General features: G+C 48.4%; 1 protein-coding gene across 4 annotated transcripts; it reads left to right on the forward strand.

The window, feature by feature from the left end:
- The first annotated feature begins 93 nt into the window (after positions 1–93).
- On the forward strand, positions 94–17,605 carry ABCG8 (ATP binding cassette subfamily G member 8). Of its 4 annotated transcripts, none has more exons than XM_032877961.1 (13): positions 94–326; positions 4,721–4,825; positions 6,276–6,426; positions 10,050–10,288; positions 10,795–10,927; positions 11,027–11,296; positions 13,407–13,569; positions 13,659–13,742; positions 14,125–14,324; positions 14,767–14,843; positions 15,580–15,847; positions 16,792–16,919; positions 17,001–17,605. In XM_032877961.1, exons 1-13 carry the CDS (start codon positions 264–266, stop codon positions 17,136–17,138), a joined length of 2,019 nt encoding a protein of 672 aa, XP_032733852.1. In that variant the 5' UTR covers positions 94–263; the 3' UTR covers positions 17,139–17,605. The 4 variants fall into 4 exon arrangements, with proteins under 4 accessions (XP_032733852.1, XP_032733853.1, XP_032733855.1 ...); XM_032877962.1 differs by having other exon boundaries at positions 4,724–4,825; XM_032877963.1 differs by lacking the exon at positions 94–326 and having other exon boundaries at positions 4,737–4,900.
- Positions 17,606–21,575: the final 3,970 nt, after the last annotated feature.

Raw genomic sequence — 21,575 nt, forward strand, 5'->3', positions numbered from 1 at the left:
CCAACAGCGGGACTGGAGTTTGGCCACAGATGCCATTATCTGATGTACCTTTACCCAGAGTGTGTGTGCTATCTTGGCAGTGCGCAGAACGCACAGCCTGTGTTTGTAGGAGGGCCAGCCTGGGAGGAGTGCTAGGAGAGAGGCGTACTGAACCAAGGCCAGAGACTGCCCAGCTCTGAGAAAGACAATACACTGGTGCTGTCTGGTAGCCACTGAAGTGGAAAGGAAGCTGCAGCAAAGGAGCACAGACACCACGGGGCCCCATGGCTGAGAAGGCCTCAGAGAAGAGCGGACTGTGGAACAGGGCTGCTCCCCAGGATGCCTCCGTGAGTGATGGGCAGTCACCTCAGTCCTGGGGGGTGGGAGCGAATGGGACCTTTCCTTCCTCCCTCAGGAGCTTTGTTTTAACTCCACCAGGACCACAAGGAGAGGGAGAACATGGTAGCAGGACTCTAAGGGCTGAGGGGAAGGGATTTAGGGGACTGGGTGGGTAGGGGGCCTCCGAGGTCAGTTCCTGCATGAAGAAACACTCCTACAAGGAAATGATGTTTCCCATTTGTGACTTGGGCTGATGTAGATTTTTCTGAATGAGACTCCAAAGCAGAAATGTTTTCACACACACCAGGGACTCTGCAGTGTCTCCTTCATCTGTGTGTCTGTTAAGCTCAGAGTCTGATGCAGTAAACTGCTGAGATAGGATGGCAAGTGACTTTTATGGGAACATGAGAATTTATGTACAAAACATGGCTACAGCAGGCAAACATAAGACCCCAGAGAGAGCTAGAAGGGACAGAGGGCAGCCAGGGTGCCAAGAGGTTGGGGCACAAGTTCTCCACCCTTATCTTACATGAGAAATGTTTGAGAAATGGCCTTTGGCTAAAATCAGGGTGTGGGTCTGATTTGAAGCAGGATGCTAAATTGGAAGACGGAAAAAGAACAGAGCCCACCCTCTATCTCCACCTCACCCCAGACCAGCTTGCTGTCTTTGCCTGCCATGGGGAGGAGGGAAAGATGAGAAGGTCTGAGGACTCCACACCCAACAGGAAAGGCCACAGCTCACCTAGTCTGGCCCTAAGTTGCTAGAATGTGACTTCTACCCAGCACATTCCTAGTTCACTTTGCAGCCATGACAAACAGCCACTTTGATGTGCAAACACAGCCAGTCCTTGCCAAGAAATGACTCCTAGGAGCTGAGACTGCAGTGTTCATGGCCTGAATAGGATATAAAGTCAGCGGTGGCTTTGGGGACACTTTCTGCCGAAAAGGTCTGACAATTCAGCCACCACAGCATGGAATGCAAACAAATGCCCAAATCCAACATCAAGGAATGCCTAATGTTTCCAGTTTCCTTTTCTCCAATCCTCTTACTCAAGGTTCCAAGTGACAATCTACCCCCAACATTTAAGGCAGCTGGAACAACAGAATGAGGGCTACATATCTAGATGTTTTAAAATTATCAATCAAGCTAAGCACTTGAAAATAGTTTCTATCTTCTTATCTTGACATACCTTCCTCACATCCTGAAAGATCAGGTGTAAATTCAGAAATTCTAGGAAATTTTGGAGCAGCAGCTATAATGTGCGGGCATAGGGGAGCCAGCTTCCAGCCCAAGCTACAGCCTGTTCCCCCTTCTCTGCCCAACCCTAGCTCCATGCGTGACTCACACACCCCTATGTGGTCATACCATCCTGCCTACCCACATTGCATTCACACTCCACAGACAACTGGCCCTCTGGCCTGGGGTACCTGGAGTGGCAAGTGTCCTTGGCCCACAGACTCCTCAGTCCCTGGGCAGAAGCATAGCCCAAGAGGGCCCCAGTCCTCAGGGCAAAGATGTGTGAGATCTGGTCTGACCATTTTAGTAAAGGCCCAGGCTCACCCTCTCAACCAGGAATAAACCCTGCATGTTTCTACCAGGCACAGAGTCCTCAGCGCCATCACTACTCAAGGGCATGAATTCCTCAACTTAGAAAAAGGAACTTGGGCTCTGTGCTCCCAGAGTTCCTTTCTAATCTATGCTTCTGACTCGGGAATTTTATCAGAAGTTAATACAAGGAGAAATTACAATGTAGCCCAGCAGGAGCCAAGCAGGTTACCTACAAATAAACCTGCTTTTGCTTTTTTTGGGTGTCACCTGTCAGAAATTCAAGTGATGTTCTGACAGTTATACTGATTAAGATGTCAGCTGAATAGATATTTAAGTATTTGAAAAATACAGAGGATTTGTCAAAACCTCAGGAAGAGTCTAATAAATCCTTCCTGGGGCCAAGGAAATATTTCAAAATGGAACAGAGGCTGCCCCCAACCCAGCAACGAATTCTTCCTCTGAAATTTTCCCTACCTGTGCAGCTCCAGGAAGGTAGTCTCTAGATGGCTGGTGCAGAGCTGAACCTGCCTGGAATGCAGCACCTTTCTCAGCTGCCCTCAATCTCCCCCAAGAGAGATCTCCTTCTCCATCTTTGAGGTCACAGACCCTGGGCCTTCCTCCATCTCCACGGCCAGCTCCTGCCTTAGATGTACTGACAACTAAGAGGCAAGGTGGCAGAAGTATTCTGGACTTCTACTCGCTCTCTCACTTGGAAAACATATTTTGAAATGTTTTAGACACATCAGTATATAGAATAATGAACTCTCACGTACGCACCACTAATTACCAAGAGCTCTGAGGCTCGCTCCCTTCGCCTTTCTCTGTAACCTTCTCTCCTGCATTCTTCTCTGTTCTCCAGAGATGGCCCTTCTGCTAAATGAGGCATTCATCTTTCCCATTTTTTTCCTGTATAATTTAGGATCTTTATGGTAATGGTTCTAACATCAGACAAGATAAGTAGCTATGGTCTGTTGTTTCCATACCGCCGTGGAACTCTAGGGACTACTTACTCAGAGGCTGCTGCCATAGACTATCGCCAATACTGATTTCCCTCCTTTCCCATGGGGCTGGAACATCCTTTCAGAGGACCTATGACCTCCACTACTACAGCGAAGTCTGACAGAGACTTTTGGATGTTATTTTCACATAAGTCATAAGTCAGTTTATTTTCACACAAAGCACAGGTAGGCATTGCGTACACAGTGTAAATATACCCTGAATGGATGCTTGAGGTCAGCGTGCCTCTATACCTAGCCTGTCATGCTCCATCCTAACCACTTGTCCCATTCATTAAAACCTAAGCTTCTCTGCATGGTGACAGATGGTGACTAGATATATTATAGTGACCACTTTGCAGTGTACACAGATTTGGAATTGTTGTGTTGTATACCTGAACTACTATAATGTTATATACCAATTTTACCTCAATTAAAAAAAAAAAAAAAAACTAAGCTTCTCAGAAACCATCTTTGTCACATCCAAACCCAAGACTGAAAAGAGTGATATAGGCTCCCAGTAAGTACTGGACGCTTGCTTGATTGAAGAACACATCAGTGTGAGAAGAGCAGCTTTCGGGGAAAAGATCAGAGTCAACTGGAACTTGTTAATAAATACACTTTTTCCTACACTAAAAAAATGAAAGAAAAATGTTATGCATTTAAAAATAGAAAAATAGGGGTGCCTGGGTGGCTCAGTGGGTTAAAGCCTCTGCCTTCGGCTCAGGTCATGGTCCCAGGGTCTTGGGATCGAGCCCCGCATCGGGCTCTCTGCTCAGCGGGGAGCCTGCTTCCCTCTTTCTCTCTCTGCCTGCCTCTCTGCCTTCTTGCGATCTCTGTCAAATAAATAAATAAAATCTTTTAAAATAAAAAAAAATAAAAATAGAAAAATAGAAACCTTTCAGGACGCCTGGGTGGTTCAATTGGCTCGGGTCGTATTCCCAGGGTCATGGGATCGAGTCCCGCATCAGGCTCCTTGCTCCGAGGGAAGCCTGCTTCTCCCTCTGCCTACCACTCTGCCTGCCTGTGCTCTCTTTCTCTCTCACTCTAACAAATAAATAAATAAAATCTTAAAAAAAAATAGAAACTTTTCTAGGCAGGTTGTTCTTTTGGGGGACCTCAATGATTTAAATGATTGAACTGATAAAATAGAAGGAATTCAGATCTAATGATGGCTAATACCAAAGATATCAGCTGATACCATGAAACACTGATTTAACTGATTTACAAATATAGGATCACTCCAACAACAGCAAGATGATGATGATGACAATGATAGGGATTTCTTCTGAAACCTCCCAACAGCATTCTGAATGGCTGTGTTGTGCTAAACTCATCATTAGAATAAAATGCAACTTTTCCAAGGATAGTGTCTTCCAAATATTGAGCATTAGCTTTTTGATATCTATTTCCTCTCACATGTCAGGTACATAGGAGTCTGTTTGGCATTTGGAGATAAGAAGCCAGATGCAGGAAAGAGAAATTTAAGGCCAACCCCCAGCTCAGGTACCCCCAAAGCACAGAAGCTCACAAAGATCTCTCCAGTCCAGAGTCCGGGTCTTGTCCACCATAGGCTGCCTGGGTCCAGGCTCCACCAATCTTGAGACTGAGTTTTCTAGAGCCAGGAGCTGTGCTGGAGAGAAGTCCCAAAGCTCCCTCTGCAGGGAAGGACAAATTCGCCCTCACGGATGCTTCTATTTTCTCATAGCCCTTGGGATCCACCTGCCCAAATGCATGTTTTCCCAATTCTCAATCTCAACCACACTAGTTGCTGCTCTCACCTCCTGGGTCTCCTCCCTGTTTTCTCTTAAGTGCTCAGCAGCTTTTGAAGAAACCCCTCACCTGTCATGTCTTCCAGCAGGGCCTCCAGGACAGCTTGTTCTCCTCCGAAAGTGACAACAGCCTATACTTCACCTACAGTGGCCAGTCCAACACCTTGGAGGTCCAAGATCTCAGCTACCAGGTAGAAGCACACCTGAGGAGAAGTGGGAGGAGTGGGCAGGGAAGGCCAAATGATCCTCCAAGTGAGAACTGAAGGGTGAGCCCATGCTGGCCATGTTAATGCCTCATATGTTGAGTGAATGTACAGGAATGCCCTCAACTACACATAACATAGCTGGAGGTTGATAGGCTGAGAACGAGACCTTTGTTAAAACATAAATTATGTGAGGAGCGCCTGGGTGGCTCAGTGGGTTGAAGCCTCTGCCTTCGGCTCAGGTCATGATCTCAGGGTCCTGGGATTGAGCCCCACATCGGGCTCTCTGCTCAGCGGGGAGCCTGCCTCCCCCTCTCTCTCTGCCTGCCTCTTTGCCTATTTGTGATCTCTGTCAAATAAATAAATAAAATCTTTTAAAAAAACATAAATTATGTGAACTGTGGGGGAGAAAAAAACCTCAAACTTTTTTTAACTTCAGATTTTGGAATAATTTTAGACTTTTGGGAAAGTTACAAAAATAGTAAAGAAGGGCACCTGGGTGGCTCAGTGGGTTAAGCCTCTGCCTTCAGATCAGGTCATGATCTCAGGGTCCTGGGATCGAGCCCCACATTGGGCTCTCTGCTCAGCGGGGAGCCTGCTTCCCCCTCTCTCTCTGCCTGCCTCTCTGACTACTTGTGATCTGCCTGTCAAATAAATAAATAAAATCTTTTTTAAAAATAGTAGAGTTTCCATATACCCTTTGCCCAACTTCCCCTAATATGTTAACATCTTGCATTACCTAGTGGAAAACAAACAAAACTAAGAAATTAACAATGCCATGACACCATTCTACAGACTTCAGGTTTCACCACTTTACGTTTTATTATTTGTTTGCAAAATATACTGTCCCTTGAACTAATAAGACATCCAGAATGCAAGGACCGCTGGCCTTTCAGAGGCTTTCAGGGTACCTCTGGTCGGATTCAAGACTTCCATTTCCTAGACCCACCTGGGGGCAGACCCCAGTTGGTCCAAATGGAACACGCTGGGGGCTGCAATACTGAACCTCAGAGGCCCAACCCAGGCTTCCTGTAAATATATGTTAGAACAAGCTAATGAGGCACACCATAACCTTTCTCTGCTCTGCCACTCATTAGCTGTGTGAACTTGAAAGAGATTTACACAATGCCTTGTACATGGTAAACCCTTAATAAATCATTAATAAATTATCCTTAAGTGAAGACATCATTTTGCTTTATGTTGTATTTTCCTTTCTGTTCTGCTATTGTACTTGCTTCCCATGTCTCAACTTCAGACTTAGAAATAGTAGCTTCAGGTTCTCAGCACAGGGTCTCGGTAGGAGCTCCAAACCCATGCTTGATAGAACCTGGGCATGGGCCCCTCAACCTGTTGTGTATCCTATATAGAGGAGAATAGAAGTTGCTGAAACCCTCTGACCACTCAGCTCTCTGAGGAACCTTCCAATGTTTCCCCACAGGTCGATATGGACTCCCAGGTGCCCTGGTTTAAGAAGCTGGCTCAGTTCAAGATGCCTTGGACATCTCACAAGGATTCTTGTGATCTGGGCATCCAAAACCTGAGCTTCAAAGTGAGAAGTGGGCAGATGCTGGCCATCATAGGGAGCTCAGGTACCACTAAGGGCAAATAGTGAGGCAATGGGTTCTGTCTCTCCTGTAAAGCAGACCAGTCCCTCAGAAAGATGGATGCTCCTCACATAACCCTTGCTGATGAGTAGAACAGCAGAGCAGAGTGGGTGAGAGCACAGGTTCTGGGTCAGACAAACCTGGATTCAAATCCCAGTTCCTCCATTTACTATCTCTCAGGCAGTCGCCATCATTATGAATCACAAATATGCCTCTTGAAGCGGTAGCCAGAGCCTGGGTCCCTAGTTAACACCTATATTGAGACAAAGCAACAACCTTTCCAAGATCATCAGTCAGCTCCAGAATTCAATGTTCTTGTCAGGGGACTCCTCCACCACCAGGGACATTCACTCACTGTTGCCCTACGACCCGGTAGGCACAGCCCCTGCTGCAACTCCCAATTCTCAGAGAGGCCCTCCAAGTCTTAGTGTAGCCTTCAACCACTTGCAAAGATCCAGATTCTTGGAGTGCCTCAGAGTCACTTCCACATGCTAAACTTAAAATTATACAATGCCAAAGGTGAATGGAGCCTTGGAGAACAAAGTTTACTCTCTCCAGAGTATTCTTTTTTTTTCTCTTTACCAGTTTGGAAGCCTCTTTAAAGGAAGGTTTTTAAATTATCAGTATTTTAAGTCATAAATATCTCTAGAGTATCCTCCTGTCTCCCCTCAACACATGCACACCTTCATTTGACAAATAGGCAGACTAAAGTCTAGAAAAGGTGAGTGATTCACCAAAGAACATATATTTAATGCAGAGTTGGAACTAGAACTTTGATCTTCTGATTCCTAAATCAAGGCATTTCTCTCTTACATCATGTGAGAACATGTTATACCTTTTAATTAATGATTTCCAGAAATAAAGATTACTGAACTTTTGAACATCTCCAAATTTTTAGTCTTCTGATAGGGAAATTCTATTTATTGTCTAACCAAAGATCAAATAAGATAATGTGTGTCAATGCACTTTGTAACTTAAATAACACCCACAGGTCAAGTCCTGCCCACTTTTGGCCCTGCCTCTGTAATTCTGATCTGAACAAGAAAACAAGAGACACTTCATAGGCCAATTTTATTTTTGTAACTCCTGGTAGTTTTTCTTGTTCTACCTGCTTTTTCCTTCATGAACTGAGAATCTGGGAAATATGTGGGCCCTGTGGAGGTACTTACTCTAAGCCTCAGAGTCATCACAATTAATACTCACTACACTTGCCCTAAGAGCTGTTAGCATCCCTTAGGAAAGTGAAGTTCAGAGAAATTGAGTAGTCTCCAGGACTTCTGACTCTAGGCTCAATGTTATTTAGCTTCAGGTTTACTTGACTGAAATTATTTAAGTGATTTCTTCTTAGGATTTATTTATTTGAGAGAGAGGTTGGGGGTGGGGAGGAACCTCAAGTTAACTCCCCACTGAGTGCAAAACCTGCCACCAAGGGGCTCAATCTCAGGACCCTGAGAACATAACCTGAACCAAAAAATCAATAGTTGGTTGCTTAACCAACTGAGCCACCCAGATCCCCCTAAATGATTTCTTAGAAAGATTTATCAATTATACATCCTGTGGCTCTTACTCCGCTTAAGAAATTAAGAATGAAAGGATGGATAAATGCTCAGCATAATTTATAATAAATAAAAACAGCCCCAGATACTTTGGCTGGTACTACAGAATCAGCAGTAATAACAAAGGTGTTTTCCAATGAATGAATGTACTTAATTGGAGACTCCTGCTATTTTATAAGGCTCTTGAATGCCTTTGGTGTTGTCTCTTGGTCCACAGGTCGGTCCAGTTTCACTAGGCAATCTCCACTGGAAAGGCCACTCCTACCTCTCATAAAATGTTTATGAAATGTGGCCTTTGAACTCACTGATTGGGAATCCCATTTTACCTATGAATGTTGACAAAGTCCCCAGCTATCTCTGATCCTGGATCTAATATCTGAGGCTGGATAGGGAGCAGGACCAGAGCACTCCACTCTGGTTTCTCTGAATATTTTGCTCTACTTATGTTCTCAGGGACCTAGAATGAGGTGTAACTTGAAGGTGGCATGCAAGTCCCTTTCTACTGTGAGAGCCTCTGATCAGTAAGCATAAGGATTAGTGGGGAGGCTTCTTGGGTTTTGTTTTTTTTTGCACTGGAGGCATGGGGCTTCTTGCAAGAAGCATGTGTGTATGGCAAGGAGAGGTGGTTACATTTGTGTATTGGCAACTCCCTGTTTGAAAACAAGTTGCAAAATTTGCTGAGGGGCACCTGGGTGGCTGTCGGTTGAGTGTCTGCTTTTGGCTTGGGTCATGGTCCCAGGGTCCTGGGATGGAGCCCTGTGTTGGGGTCCCTGCTCAGCTTGTGCTCTCTCTCTCAAAAAAATAAAAACTTTTTTTTTTAATTGTTCTCTGAAAGAAATTGATAGTAAAGAAACCAAACCCTCACATGGGGGGAATGGGGCAGAGCGTCATCCTTAGCTGTCTGCAGTGTTCTCACAGCTACAGCCCAACTGGCATTGACAGCTTAAATGGCTGTCAAAGAGTCTCATCAAATGCTTCTGGAAACCTGATCCAATCAGACACTTCCCCAAATCAATAGCAATCGCCGTCACTCAGAGGGGGGTGGTGTTAACTTAGGGCAACAGATCACTTTTTCTAGAGAGTAAAAAGTACCAGATAAAAACAGGAGAAAGACAAATATAGAGAAATACACGTGTATACTGTGACTTAGTTTTAAAATCACGTCCACATCTATTATTCCTCTATTTTTTTTTCTCCTTATTTCCGAAAGTAAGTTCCAGTTTTGCATTTTTAAAAAACACCCTATTTGGGGCTGCCTGGGTGGCTCAGTGGGTTAAGCCTCTGCCTTCAGCTCAGGTCATGATCTCAGGGTCCTGGGATAGAGTCCCACATCGGGCTCTCTGCTAGGCAGGGAGCCTGCTTCCTCCACTCTCTCTCTCTCTCTACTTGTGATCTCTCTCTCTGTCAAATAAATAAAATCTTAAAAAACAAAAACAAAAAAACGAACACCCTATTTGTGAGGTCAAGACCCATGCTGGGTTCCTCTCTCAGCTGGGAGTCTGCTTGAGATTCCCTCCCTTTCCCACTGCCCTTCCGCCCACTCGTTCTCTCCCTCTAAAATAAATATTTTTTTAAAACACCCTATTAATTCTCCAAAATTAGTCCTTCCCACAAAGCCAGCTTCTGAGCCAAATGTTGCTAGCACACTGACCACCCAAAAATGGCTAAGCTTCATGGGACAATTAACACCAGTACTACTTGATAAAGAAATGGGCTTATTAGAAGTGGAAAGAGGCATCTACTTCAGGAGCAGCCAGGGCCAGGACTCCAGCCCTCTCCTGCCATGCAGCCCCTGGCTAACTGGCTTGAACCCCCAGCGTCCATGTGCCTCCAGCGCCTCAACAGTATCAGATTGGCTGCAGGTGAGAGGCCTGGAGCTTCAGGTGCTGGGACTGCCCCATCCGGGTCCAAAAGCTGTGCCACTTTCCCTAGGGGCTGGTCACTGCTGCAAGGACAGCGCAGTCCAGAGTGGCTGGAGAGTGTGTGGGCTGCTGTGGCTTCCAGACTGGCCCCCACAACTCTGCTCTCAGAATGTCTATGGTGGCTTCACAGGCTGTGGGAGAGCCTCTTTGCTGGACGTGATCACCGGGAGGGACTACGGCGGCAAAATTAAGTCAGGCCAAATCTGGATCAATGGGCAGCCCAGCACGCCTCAGCTGGTGAGGAAGCATGTGGCCCACGTGCGCCAGCACGACCAGCTGCTCCCTAACCTAACCGTCCGTGAGACCCTGGCTTTTGTTGCCCAGCTACGCCTGCCCAGAACCTTCTCCCAGGCTCAGCGCGACGAAAGGGTAACTACCTGACCCTGGTGACCCCAAGAAATCATGAAATCCTTCCCCTCACCCACTCTCCCTCCTTGCCTCAGGGCCCAGCCCCAGGTCGAGTTTGAGCCTCCCAGCTCACCATCCTTCCAACCGTTCGCTCAGCCTTGCCCTCAGGCCACCTTTAAACCCCCACAACCCTCTGTAAGCCACCCGGGCCCTGGCCAGTTCCCTTCACGGCACAGGGCAGAATGTGTGAGAAGCCTCTATCTACCGGTTTTCCTGTCCTCCGGGTGGGCAGGGAGCCCAGCTGTCCTCTCCCCAGGGCGCGGCCACATTTCCAACATGGCGCCACGGCCTGCGCGTGGGATTCTCTCAGGACATGAGGAAAGAACGCGGGAACAAACAGCGTGGGCCAGTGAAGGCTGGCGCGCAAACCCATTCGGAAGGGCAGGCGCTTTGCGCTGCGGGACAACACCCACTTGGCCCCGGGCCCCGCGCACTGCCGGGCGTCAAAAGCCAGCCATCCTCCGCAGGTGGACGACGTGATCGCCGAGCTGCGCCTGCGCCAGTGCGCCAACACGCGTGTGGGCAACGCGTACGTGAGGGGAGTGTCGGGCGGCGAGCGGCGCAGAGTCAGCATCGGGATGCAGCTGTTGTGGAATCCAGGTGAGGACGCGAGGTGGGGCCGCGGCACCCGCCGGGCTGGCGCCCGCCCGGCCAGCCGGAGTCCCGCTGGCTCACGAGGCCCCTCTCTCCACTGGGAAGGAATCCTCATCCTGGATGAGCCCACCTCCGGGCTCGACAGCTTCACGGCCCACAACCTGGTGAAAACCCTGTCCCGGCTGGCCAAAGGCAACCAGTTGGTGCTCATCTCCCTCCACCAGCCTCGGTCGGACATCTTCAGGCTGTTTGATTTGGTCCTCCTGATGACGTCCGGCAGCACCATCTACTTGGGGGCAGCCCAGCACATGGTGCAATACTTCACAGCCATCGGCCACCCCTGTCCTCGCTACAGCAACCCTGCCGACTTCTACGGTGAGTTGCCGGGCGGCGCGCCCGCCCACCGAGCCCTGCCAGGACCTGGTGGAGAGATTCGGGAGGGAAGCTCAGAGGCTTCAGGGGAGCAGGGCCTAGTAGGGGGGCGGGCACAGCGGCTATAGAGCATGTGTCCCTTTGCTACGTATCAAATGCTAGAAACAAAAGGGCTGAATAAAGCAGATTTCTCCTGAGCAGGATGGATAAGAAGCCTAGGAGAATTCCAGTGGCTGGAGGATTTAGAATCCAGGAAGGTTTGGACCAGTTTCTAGAATTGTGGTCTTTATTCAGACTCTGTAGGGAAACTTAGGGTACCCAAGGTCAGGAGGCCACCAGGAAATCTTAAAGTCATGCCCTGGTGCCCTCACAGAGGCAGAGAGCCTGAAGGCACTGGGTGGGAGAGAGGGGCCCAGGGCACAGGAGCTCAGAGCCATTTGGAGGTCTTGGTCAGTGAATCTCTAGGTAGGAAAATAGTTGTGTCAACCCAGAGAGGCCTTTCTGCTTGGGGTTCTGAGCTCTCAGCATAGGGTAAGCCAATTCCTTCATTCCTGGGGAGGCAGTTGTCTTTATAGGTGCCTGACCTGAAAGCAGATGCCTGGATCCTGAATGCTGAGGAGTGTCATGGCTGCTGGCCAGGCCACACAGCTTCACCAATAACCATGACAACAGGGACCCTGTCCTTAAGGGCAGACACTGGGCCCAAAGGCACCAAGCTCCAGAGGGTTTCCCTTGGCCTCTCACAGCCCTGCCAGGGTCATCTCCATCCTTACAAATGAGAAGATCAAAGCCTAAAAAGTTAAACCCCTTGCAGAGAACTTGTAAGGCACAAAATTGGGACTCATAGCCAGTGTATCTGGCCTCCCTCCCTAACTCCTGGCCCTGGGCCCACATCCTCCTCCCAGCATCCAACATCCATCCCTACCCCAGGAGGACAGGCCACTCTCTCCAGCCTGCCAGCCCTTGTGCACTCACACTGTGTGAACTCATAGGGCACCTGTCATCCTGGCCAAAGGGAGCAATGTGCAGTAACCCCGGAGAGGGGTTACTAGAAGCCAGATGTCCACAACAGACCTGAAAAAAACCTTTTTTGGGGAGGAGGGGCTCTTGCCTACCACATACCAATCTGGGGTACAGGGCCTGGTAGTACCCAGAGAGTCTGGTGTTCTGAGCTACAGGCCTACACACTAAGGAGAATATTGCATTTTACAAGACTCCTCCTAGACATTATCCTGCCTTAGGACATGTCATGAAAATGGCAGGAAGGGAGAGACAGAGGTTAAGAGGGGGAATAGTGGGAGGTGAGCCACACTCTGGCCTGGAGTAAAACTGGGCTCAGGAGGGCCCTGGTTATGATTGGGTGGTGTGCTTTCTGACATTGCAGGAGCCGCATGAGAGTAGAGCTGTGGCTGGGGCTCCCAGATGCTCCCCAGAAATAGTACGGAGGTGGGTGCTGAGCAGCCTGGAGAGCAGCGACAGCTCTACTTAGAATTGTCCAGACTTGGACACCCTCTGGCCAAAACACTCTTCCCTTTTAGACAGCTTGCTGATGGAGCCAAATTACTAATTTACAGTGAGAACTAGAACTTCTCTCTAGAACTAGAACTTGGGCCCAGAGTGCCCAACTGTCTCATGGCCAGCCCACCTTCTCCCCATGGGCAGGCACACCGGGGAGGCTGAGTCCTCATTTTTCTTGAATGAGTTTCTTAAATGGCTGGAGTTGGAGCCAGGACATAATTGTGACATGACCTTTGGCTCCAAAGGTCCAGTGCTTTCCGTTTTTCTAGGGATGTCTCCATAATGAGCCTGGGTGTTGGGATGGGGGCCAGGGCCAACAGGGCCTCTGGTGTTACCCTTCCCCTGCAGCAGGCTTTCCCCTGAATTGGACGTGGCCAGGCCCAGCAGGGTGGGAGGCCAGCCCTGGGTGCCTCTCTGCCTCTCTGCCTCTCTCTGCTCTGCTCATCACTTCATGGTCCACTCTTAGAGGGTGGAGAGCATGTCCTGGAGCCCCCAAGTGCTGACCAGCATTGTGAACTGGCCTTGCATCAAGCACCTCACCTGTGAACAGGTACAGAGACCCATCCACCCATGGCCCCGCATCCTCTCCTTACAGTGGACTTGACTAGCATCGACAGGCAAAGCAGAGAGCAGGAAGTGGCCACCAGAGAGAAGGTTCAGTCCCTTGCGGCCTTGTTTCGAGAAAAAGTTCGTGGCTTTGATGACTTTCTGTGGAGAGCCGAGGCAAGGGAGCTGGGTGAGGGCACTTGCCCAGAGAGGTAAGGCAAGCCAGGGTGGCTTTGGGTGGAGAGCTCCTTGTAGATGGCAGCCATGCCCTCACCCCATGTCACACCCTTCTTCTTGACAGCCAGGCCCTCCCCCAGGACACCGACCAGCCCCCAACTCCCATTGAGCTGCCTGGTGCTATGCAGCAGTTCACCATGCTAATCCGGTAATTATCTGCCATTTCACTCCCCTACCACCAACCCTGTCCCACAAGCCCTTTCTATCTAAAGTGAATTTGGAGGAGAAAGCAACAGGTAGAATCATTACACACCTGATTGGTTATTTCTTTAGGATAACGTCTTTAAGTAAAATTGCACAGTTGATACGTTGATAGTAAGTTGATAGTTGATAAAGTAAATTATTGTGTACCTAGTGTGAGACAGATGCTTTCACCAATGATCTCATTTGAGTCTCACAGTCCTTGTGAGGGGGTAGTGCTATTCCCATTCTACAGATGAGAAAAGAGAGACTTACAGAGATTAAAAGACATTGCCAGTGTGACAGGGTTGGTATATGTTGTTCCCTTGGCACCTCTTTTGTCTTCTAAGTCGTCAGATTTTCAACGACTTCCGAGACCTGCCAACTCTCCTCATCCATGGAGCAGAGGCCTGCCTGATGTCCCTGGTCATTGGGTTCCTCTATTATGGCCACGGGGCCATCAAACTCTCCTTCATGGATACAGCTGCCCTCTTGTTCATGATCGGAGCTCTCATCCCTTTCAACGTGGTTCTGGATGTCATTGCCAAATGTGAGTGTCGCTTGCTCTCTTGTGACCCACACCTGAAAGGGCCAGAAGACACGGTGTTGGTCATTCCTCGGAGCTGGTCCAAAGCCAGCCTATATTCCTCCAAACTCCTGGGGAGAATGGGTTTGCTGAACAGTTTCACCATGATTGCAAAACAAAAGGTGATGATTGTTTTTAACGTTCACACATTAATATTAGTATGCAAATGAAAGCAGATTATCCAGGAGTCTTAGGCATTCCTATTATAGCAGGAATTACACTTGACAGCAATGCACAAGTCACAGAATTACAAACATCTAAATTAGGATGGTTTAACTCTGCCTGCTTTTTAAAAATAGAAGACATTTAGTCAATGTGACTATTTATAATTATACTAAGAGAGATTCAAAAACAGAAACACTGAAAATTAATGTCACTTTCATTCTCCTTTTCTACCCCTTTTTAGGTCACTCAGAGAGGGCAATGCTTTACTATGAACTGGAAGATGGTCTCTACACTCCTGGTCCATATTTCTTTACTAAGGTGACTGGTCAGGGCTGAGAGCAAGTGACCAGGTTGGGGGCAGGGTCTGAGAAAGCTACACTGCATTGTACAAAAGCTCCAGAGAAGTATTTTTGCTGAACTAGAGGGCCGTGCCTCATCTGGGGTTAAAGATGTCACATTTGCTAGGGGACTTTCAGAGGCATGCTGTTTTTAAAACATTTACCAGAAGACCAGTACTGTGGACTAGGAATGACACTTTTCTGGTCAGCAGAAACCTTAGGGGAGAAAAAGGGGCGGGGAGGAAGGAAGGAGAAAAAGAGAGAAAGAGAAAGAAACAACCAGCATACTTCACCTCTCTGATTTCACAACATCTCCAGGAAGCAGACTGGCTGTTACTATACTTATTTCCAGGAAGTGGAGGCTCAGAGAGGTTATGCAGTTGTCTCAAAGCCCCATAGCTGTTAGGTCTGGGCAGGCAGGGTGGGGACTTGAAACAGAACAGATGCCTGACTGCCATTGTCACCAGGCCACATGGCCTCCCTGGGGGAAACTGCTCTGAACTGTCCCAGATGGCAAACATGGCATCTGCAGAGGGAAACCAGCAGGGAGTTCACATTTCAGGGTCCCACACCCGCACCCACAGGCCCTCCTGCTACCGCCTGATGGTCAGCGGGAGGGGAGGTTGGCATCATTGAGGGTTATTATCTTTAAACGTTTAAAAACAATGACAGTGAAGGCATCAGCTGCACACCCTTGCAAGGGCTACTCTTTGCAGATCCTAGGGGAGCTTCCGGAGCATTGCGTCTACATCATCATTTATGCGATGCCCACCTACTGGCTGGCCAACCTGCACCCGAGCCTCGAGCCCTTTCTGCTGCACTTCCTGCTCGTGTGGCTGGTGGTCTTCTGCTGCAGGATCATGGCGCTGGGTGCTGCCGCCCTGCTCCCCACATTCCATACATCCTCCTTCTTTGGCAACGCTCTCTACAACTCCTTCTACCTCACTGGGGGCTTCATGATAAGCTTGGACAATCTGTGGACAGGTAAGGCCTGTTCCCCTCCCTTGCTCAAGCTTTTTGAGGACTTCTGGGTCTGGATGAAGCCTGCTTTCACCTGGGGATGAGAACTCACCATTTAGAGCCAAGTGAAGCCTGGTTTTTCTGGGAGCCAACTGTCCTGCTTGTCAAAGAATGACTCCATGAGAGGGTGCAGATGGCACCTTCTATCCCCCAGCTGACACCTGGAGGTCACCCTTGATTCTCTCTCACTCTCCACATTCTCTAGTGAGTCAGATCAGTTCTGCCTCTCACATCTTTCTGAAATGTCCCCTTGCCTGATCCCCCAGGCTGCCCTTATTGTCGGGTCTCAGACCACCGCAGTGGTCCCTGTGACCCTGGTCCTTCTGTGTCCGTCTCAACCCTCGCCCACGCAGAGGGCACTTTGTAAGGTTCAAATCCATGTCACTGCTCTTTTCAGGCCCTCTCGGGGGCTAGCTCCCTGTTGCCCCCACCTTGCTCTTCTGAAGTCCCCAGCACACTTCATGCACTCACATCTGAGTGTGTGTGGCTCTTCTCTGTAGGGCGCTCTCTGCCCCCGCCCACATCTCCATGGCTGCTCTCTTCTCCAGACCAGCCAGGCTGGGCTTGTTCCTTCCTCTCGCTCCTGGCTCAGTGATACTCCCATGGCGTCAGGGCATGGACTCAAGATTCTCAGCTCCGCCTCCATGAAGCTGAGCCCATGCTGGGACACCTCATAAATGACTCTTTGAAATTGTTACTGATCCAACATGTGGGGACCCACCCTCAGCTGCGTGGCCCCCTCCACCTCACCCCATGTCCCAAGCTGTCACTCTGGCCCTTTCAGCCTCTCCCCGCCCTCCTGCCAACTCCGGGACCTTGCTTTCCTTGGGGCAGAGCCGCCAGAGCCCATGAGTTCTTCCCAGGGAGCACGTGGCCAGCCCAAGTAACATGGCTCTCACTGTCTTCAGTGCCTGCTTGGATTTCCAAAGTCTCCTTCCTCCGCTGGTGTTTTGAAGGCCTGATGCAGATTCAGTTCAAAGGGCACACTTACCACGTGGGGGTTGGCAACTTTACCATCCCTATCCCAGGAGACCTAGTAAGTAGCTAAGCCCTTTGAAAAATAGATAACACCCGTCGGAATGTTTTCAGGGAGCTCACTGATGTCTTGTGTCCCCAGATCCTCAGTTCCATGGGCCTGAACTCGCACCCGCTCTACGCCATCTACCTCATCCTCATTGGCATTGGTGGTGGCTTCATGATCCTGTACTACGTGGCCCTAAGGTTCATCAAACAGAAATCAGATCAAGACTGGTGATTCATGTCCAGGCTTCTGCCTGATGGTGGGGACTAGAGAAGACCCTTCAACTGCACTCCTTGCCTTCCTCCCAAGGAGCCCCATGGGGCACCAGGAGGACAACACAGCGAGCTCAGCTACACTGGCCCTCAGCATTGCAGTGGCACAGGTCGGCCACAGGATGGCAGTAGAATAAAGACAGTAGAAAGGGATTGCAGATCACTGGCCAGAGTTTGCAGTGCCTGGGAAAGTGAAAACTGAACCTGGGGACACCTACAGTGTTGCTAATTTATTTCCTTTTCATATGTATTTATATAGGCAACTCAGTGCAGGATGGGAGCAAGTTAGATATGAATGGAATAGGCTATGCAAGAACTCCTGGATCCAGAGGAAACAATATTGCCTAGCGAAATGTTTGACCTCATCTTCTGGGACCCCCGAACTCTGTGTTAAGTCACTCTCAGTACAGAAAATAACCTGAGACATACCGTGAGATGCCATCCTTTCTTTTGGTGTGTCATGGGTTCCAAAAGCCAAACAATTAAAAATTTATTGAACATCTACTGTATACCAGGTATAGCTCAAAACGTTTTATTTATGTGGATCACAGTATACAATTCTCAACCCTTTGAGGTGGGTGGTATCCCATTTCATAGATGAGGAAACAGGTAAAAATTCAGTTTGCTAATAAGTAAGGTTACTTTGGTACCATGTGGTGGAATCACATGTGGGGGTCAGAAAGCTTTGGAAGCCTTAGGAGTTGGAGAGCAAAAGGTAAGTCCTGAGCCAGTGCACGGCTTGGAATTCTAGGAAGCCTCCAGAAGATGAAGATGGTTGTTGAGGCTGTGCCAGCTCAGCCAGGCCTCCTAGACTTGCATCCCACTGGCCCTGACTGGGCCTTGAACCTTTAACAGTGGCCAGGGTATGGGTTAGATCACACCCAATTTCGTGCTTCATTGCCTGAGCACTGAGGACCATCTGACCCAAAACTGGTACACAGAGGGGAGCCAATTGCTCCCAGAGGAAACCCCAGAGTCTGGGGCCAAAAAAGGAGGAAGTTAAGTATTTGGGGGGCAAACAGTAAATGATCACCCCAGGTTCCCTAAACTCTTAACTGTTACTGCCCCAGACAGGCAGCGTGGGCCTTACCTGGAAGCTGGTTAGACAGGCAGAATCTCGCACTCCACCCAGACCAGCTGAATCCGAGTCTGCATTTTTAAAAGATCTGCAGGTGATCTGTGTACCTGAGTTTGAGACGCAGTACTCCAGCACACTGCCCTTTTACAGTGCACCAGCAAACTCAGGGTACTTAAACTGTGACCTTACACCATGGTGTATTACAACACTGTTACATTGCCACCATCCAAGGGGCAGGCCCAGTTCAAGATTCACTATTGTTTTGGCGAGGTCCTTCACAGCAAAGGGAGCCAGCAGATCGGGTTGGCAGTTCTCTTTGGTCTCCTTCAGTTTAGAACAGTATTCAGCTTTCCTTTACTTTTGTGACCTTGACACTTGAAGAGTTTGCAGGATAGCTCTCAACTTGGGTTTTGTATATATATATATATATATTTTTTTTAAGATTTTATTTATATTTATTTGACACAGATTTCACAAGTAGGCAGAGAGGCAGGCAGAGGGAGAGGAGGAAGCAGGCTCCCCGCTGAGCAGAGCGCCCGATGTGGGGCTGGATCCCAGGACCTTGAGACCATGTCCTGAGCCGAAGGAAGAGGCTTAACCCACTGAGCCATCCAGGTGCCCCAAGTTTGGTATATTTTCATGATGAAATTCAGATCATGAATTTAATGGGATATCACAGGGATTTTCTTTGGCAGAGATGTCACAGAAGTGACACACACTTCTCACTGTATCCTGTTGCCAGTGAAGTTGCAGTGAAGATATACACTTGGATCACTTGAGCACAGGGGTGTCTGCCAGGCTTCTTCCCAGCCAAGTCCCTTCTTTGGTAATTCATAAGCATTTTGTAGGTAGGTTCTTTGAAACTAAGTTATCTGTTGCTCATTATGCTTTTCATTTATCCATTTTTCAATTTCTATGAATATAAACTTGTAGTTTCCTATTTTATTCAATGGCTTATGATCCCATAGTATCATCATTAATTTTTATGTTCAGACCATCCTTGATTTGGCCCTGGAAGCCCATTCAAGCAGGCTTCTAAATCCTTCTGATCTGTCCCCATCATTGTGTGAACAATTCTTTTCACAAGAAAGTGTTTCAGGCTTGCTTTTCCACCATCAGTCCTTAGATCCAGTGCTTAGAAAGCAGAAATCTTCCTAAAAAATCTTGGTACCCTTGAGTGGTAAATGGTATCTAGAAGCCAAGATCTGAGTCCACCCATTGCTACTGGGGCATCACTGCTCCCAGACCCTTTGAGGAGGCAAAGTTAGGAATGCATACATGTGTACACAGTTCTGTATATGTGTGTGTGTGTGTGCACATGAGCACAAACATATACACACCTACCTGTACATTAATACATCCAGTTCCCAGATCAACACCAGAGTTGATTATAATATTCTTCTTTTCTGTGTTTATAACTCCCCTTTCCAATTGTAAGAAACCTGGATTCCACTGGCCTTCATATTTTCATTCATTTTGTTAGTCCTCTATATGTAACCAATCTCCCATCCACACAGCATTTTTTTCGGGTGTGGGGATACTCTCCTCACCCTGCTGGGGCTGTATCTCCCCCATCAACTGTCCCCTAGTCCACACAGATGCCATCCTCATCCTAGTCCAACCCACCCCAGTTCCTCATTGCATACCCATACTGTGGTCATCTAAAGGCTTTAGGCCTGAAGGGAGAAGGGAGAAGGAGGAAGAGAACATGGGGCTTTTTCATGAACTCTCAAGTGATTCCAAAGTTCATGAGGGCGACAGCCCTCCATCATCTACCACTCAGTTTACAAGGGGCCTTAATAACTCAGTGGGCTCTGGTGCGCAGAGCTTTGGGGCAAAGGGGCAAAGTGCCAATGCCGGAGAATGGGAGAAACTCCAGCAGCTGCCATTTCCTTTTTTGCTAGAGGATCCTGCTTTTCCACCCTGGTTGTCCTCCCTGGAGCTTTAACAAAAACCCACTGTGGACCCACCCCCTGAGATTCTGATTTCACTGGTTTGTTTCTGAAACAGACCAAAAAACAAAACAAAAAAACCCCACAACTGCTCCTCCCCACTGCGTGCAGGTGGTCTCCTCAGGCCCTCCCTGCCCTGGAAGGGGGAGAGGCCTGCCTGTGAATAATTTTCAGAAGCAGGGGTTGCAAACTCTTCCTGTTAAGGGTCAGATGGTTGCAAGCTTTGAGGGTCACTCAACTCTGTTGGAGTGTGAAAGCCACCACAGACCATTCTAAAGCACGCGTGGCACGCTGTGTCCCAGTGAGACTGTTTACGAAAGCAGGCAGCGCACTGGATTTGTCGCAAAGGTTTTTAAATTTGCATTTTAAGACCTTCAATTTTGGGGCGCCTGGGTGGCTCAGTGGGTTAAAGCCTCTACCTTTGGCTCAGGTCATGATCCCAGGGTCCTGAGATCGAGCCCCACATCGGGCTCTCTGCTCAGCAGGGAGCCTGCTTCCCCCTGCCTCTCTACCTACTTGTGATCTCTGTCTGTCAAATAAATAAATAAAATATTAAAAAAATATATGTTTCAAATTAAAAAAAAAAGACCTTCAATTTCAAATTATGCTATTTACAGGAAAATTTTAATTAAGCAGAAAGTAATGACCTGTGTTGACTCAAATATTTTTTTTCTTTTTCTTTTTTTACGTAGGCACCACACTTAGTGGGGAGCTCAACACAGGGCTTGAACTCATAACCCTGAGATCAAGACCTGAGCAGAGACCAAGAGTCGGATGCTTAACTGGCAGAGCCACCCAGGCGCCCAACTTAGTTTTTCATTTTTTCCTGCTCTTGTTCCATAAAAATGACTTAAGACCTAATCTTGCCCTGGGTCAAGCGGGTCTCATCAGTCAGGTTCACAAAGAGAGATCTTGCACTTTTCTTTCTCCCATAGGACCTCTTGTTTTCGATTCCAGATTAAATAGCCAGCAGTAGAGATATTTAAATGGACGCCAAATCCAGATGCTAACCACAGACCTGGTAGACGAAACTCAAGTGTCAGTCACTTAGCAGAGGCCCCTTCCCTCAGCCCAGCACTGGGCCTGGAGTGCCCATCAGACTCTTGTGGGAGAGAGCAATGGACTGACTGGGAAGCCGACAGTGAGGAAGCCTCTCCCTGGCTAACCTGTTCTTTGGAAAATACAGCCGTTGCTCATGCTTGAAAGTAGACACCCCTATTTTCATAGTCAACTAGAGCATTCAAATCTCGAGTCGTCCATCATTTGTTTTTGATAGTAGGATTGCTTCTTCCTTCCAAGTGGCTGGGGACAGAGGAGTATCCTGGTCGCTCTCACACCAAGACCCCTCTGGCAGGGGAGGCGGCAGGCC

The sequence above is a fragment of the Lontra canadensis genome, unplaced genomic scaffold (assembly GCF_010015895.1).
Source record: "Lontra canadensis isolate GAN:19392208 unplaced genomic scaffold, GSC_riverotter_1.0 scaffold61, whole genome shotgun sequence".
NCBI lineage: Eukaryota > Metazoa > Chordata > Mammalia > Carnivora > Mustelidae > Lontra > Lontra canadensis.

What these genes read in the sequence shown, in the direction of transcription:
- ABCG8 (XM_032877961.1), top strand. Translation starts at nt 264, where the DNA reads ATGGCTGAGAAGGCCTCAGAGAAGAGCGGACTGTGGAACAGGGCTGCT. An exon ending in GTCCATATTTCTTTACTAAG is followed by an intron (nt 14,844 to 15,579) that starts GTGACTGGTCAG and finishes TACTCTTTGCAG; the next exon opens with ATCCTAGGGGAGCTTCCGGA. An exon ending in CTTGGACAATCTGTGGACAG is followed by an intron (nt 15,848 to 16,791) that starts GTAAGGCCTGTT and finishes CACTGTCTTCAG; the next exon opens with TGCCTGCTTGGATTTCCAAA.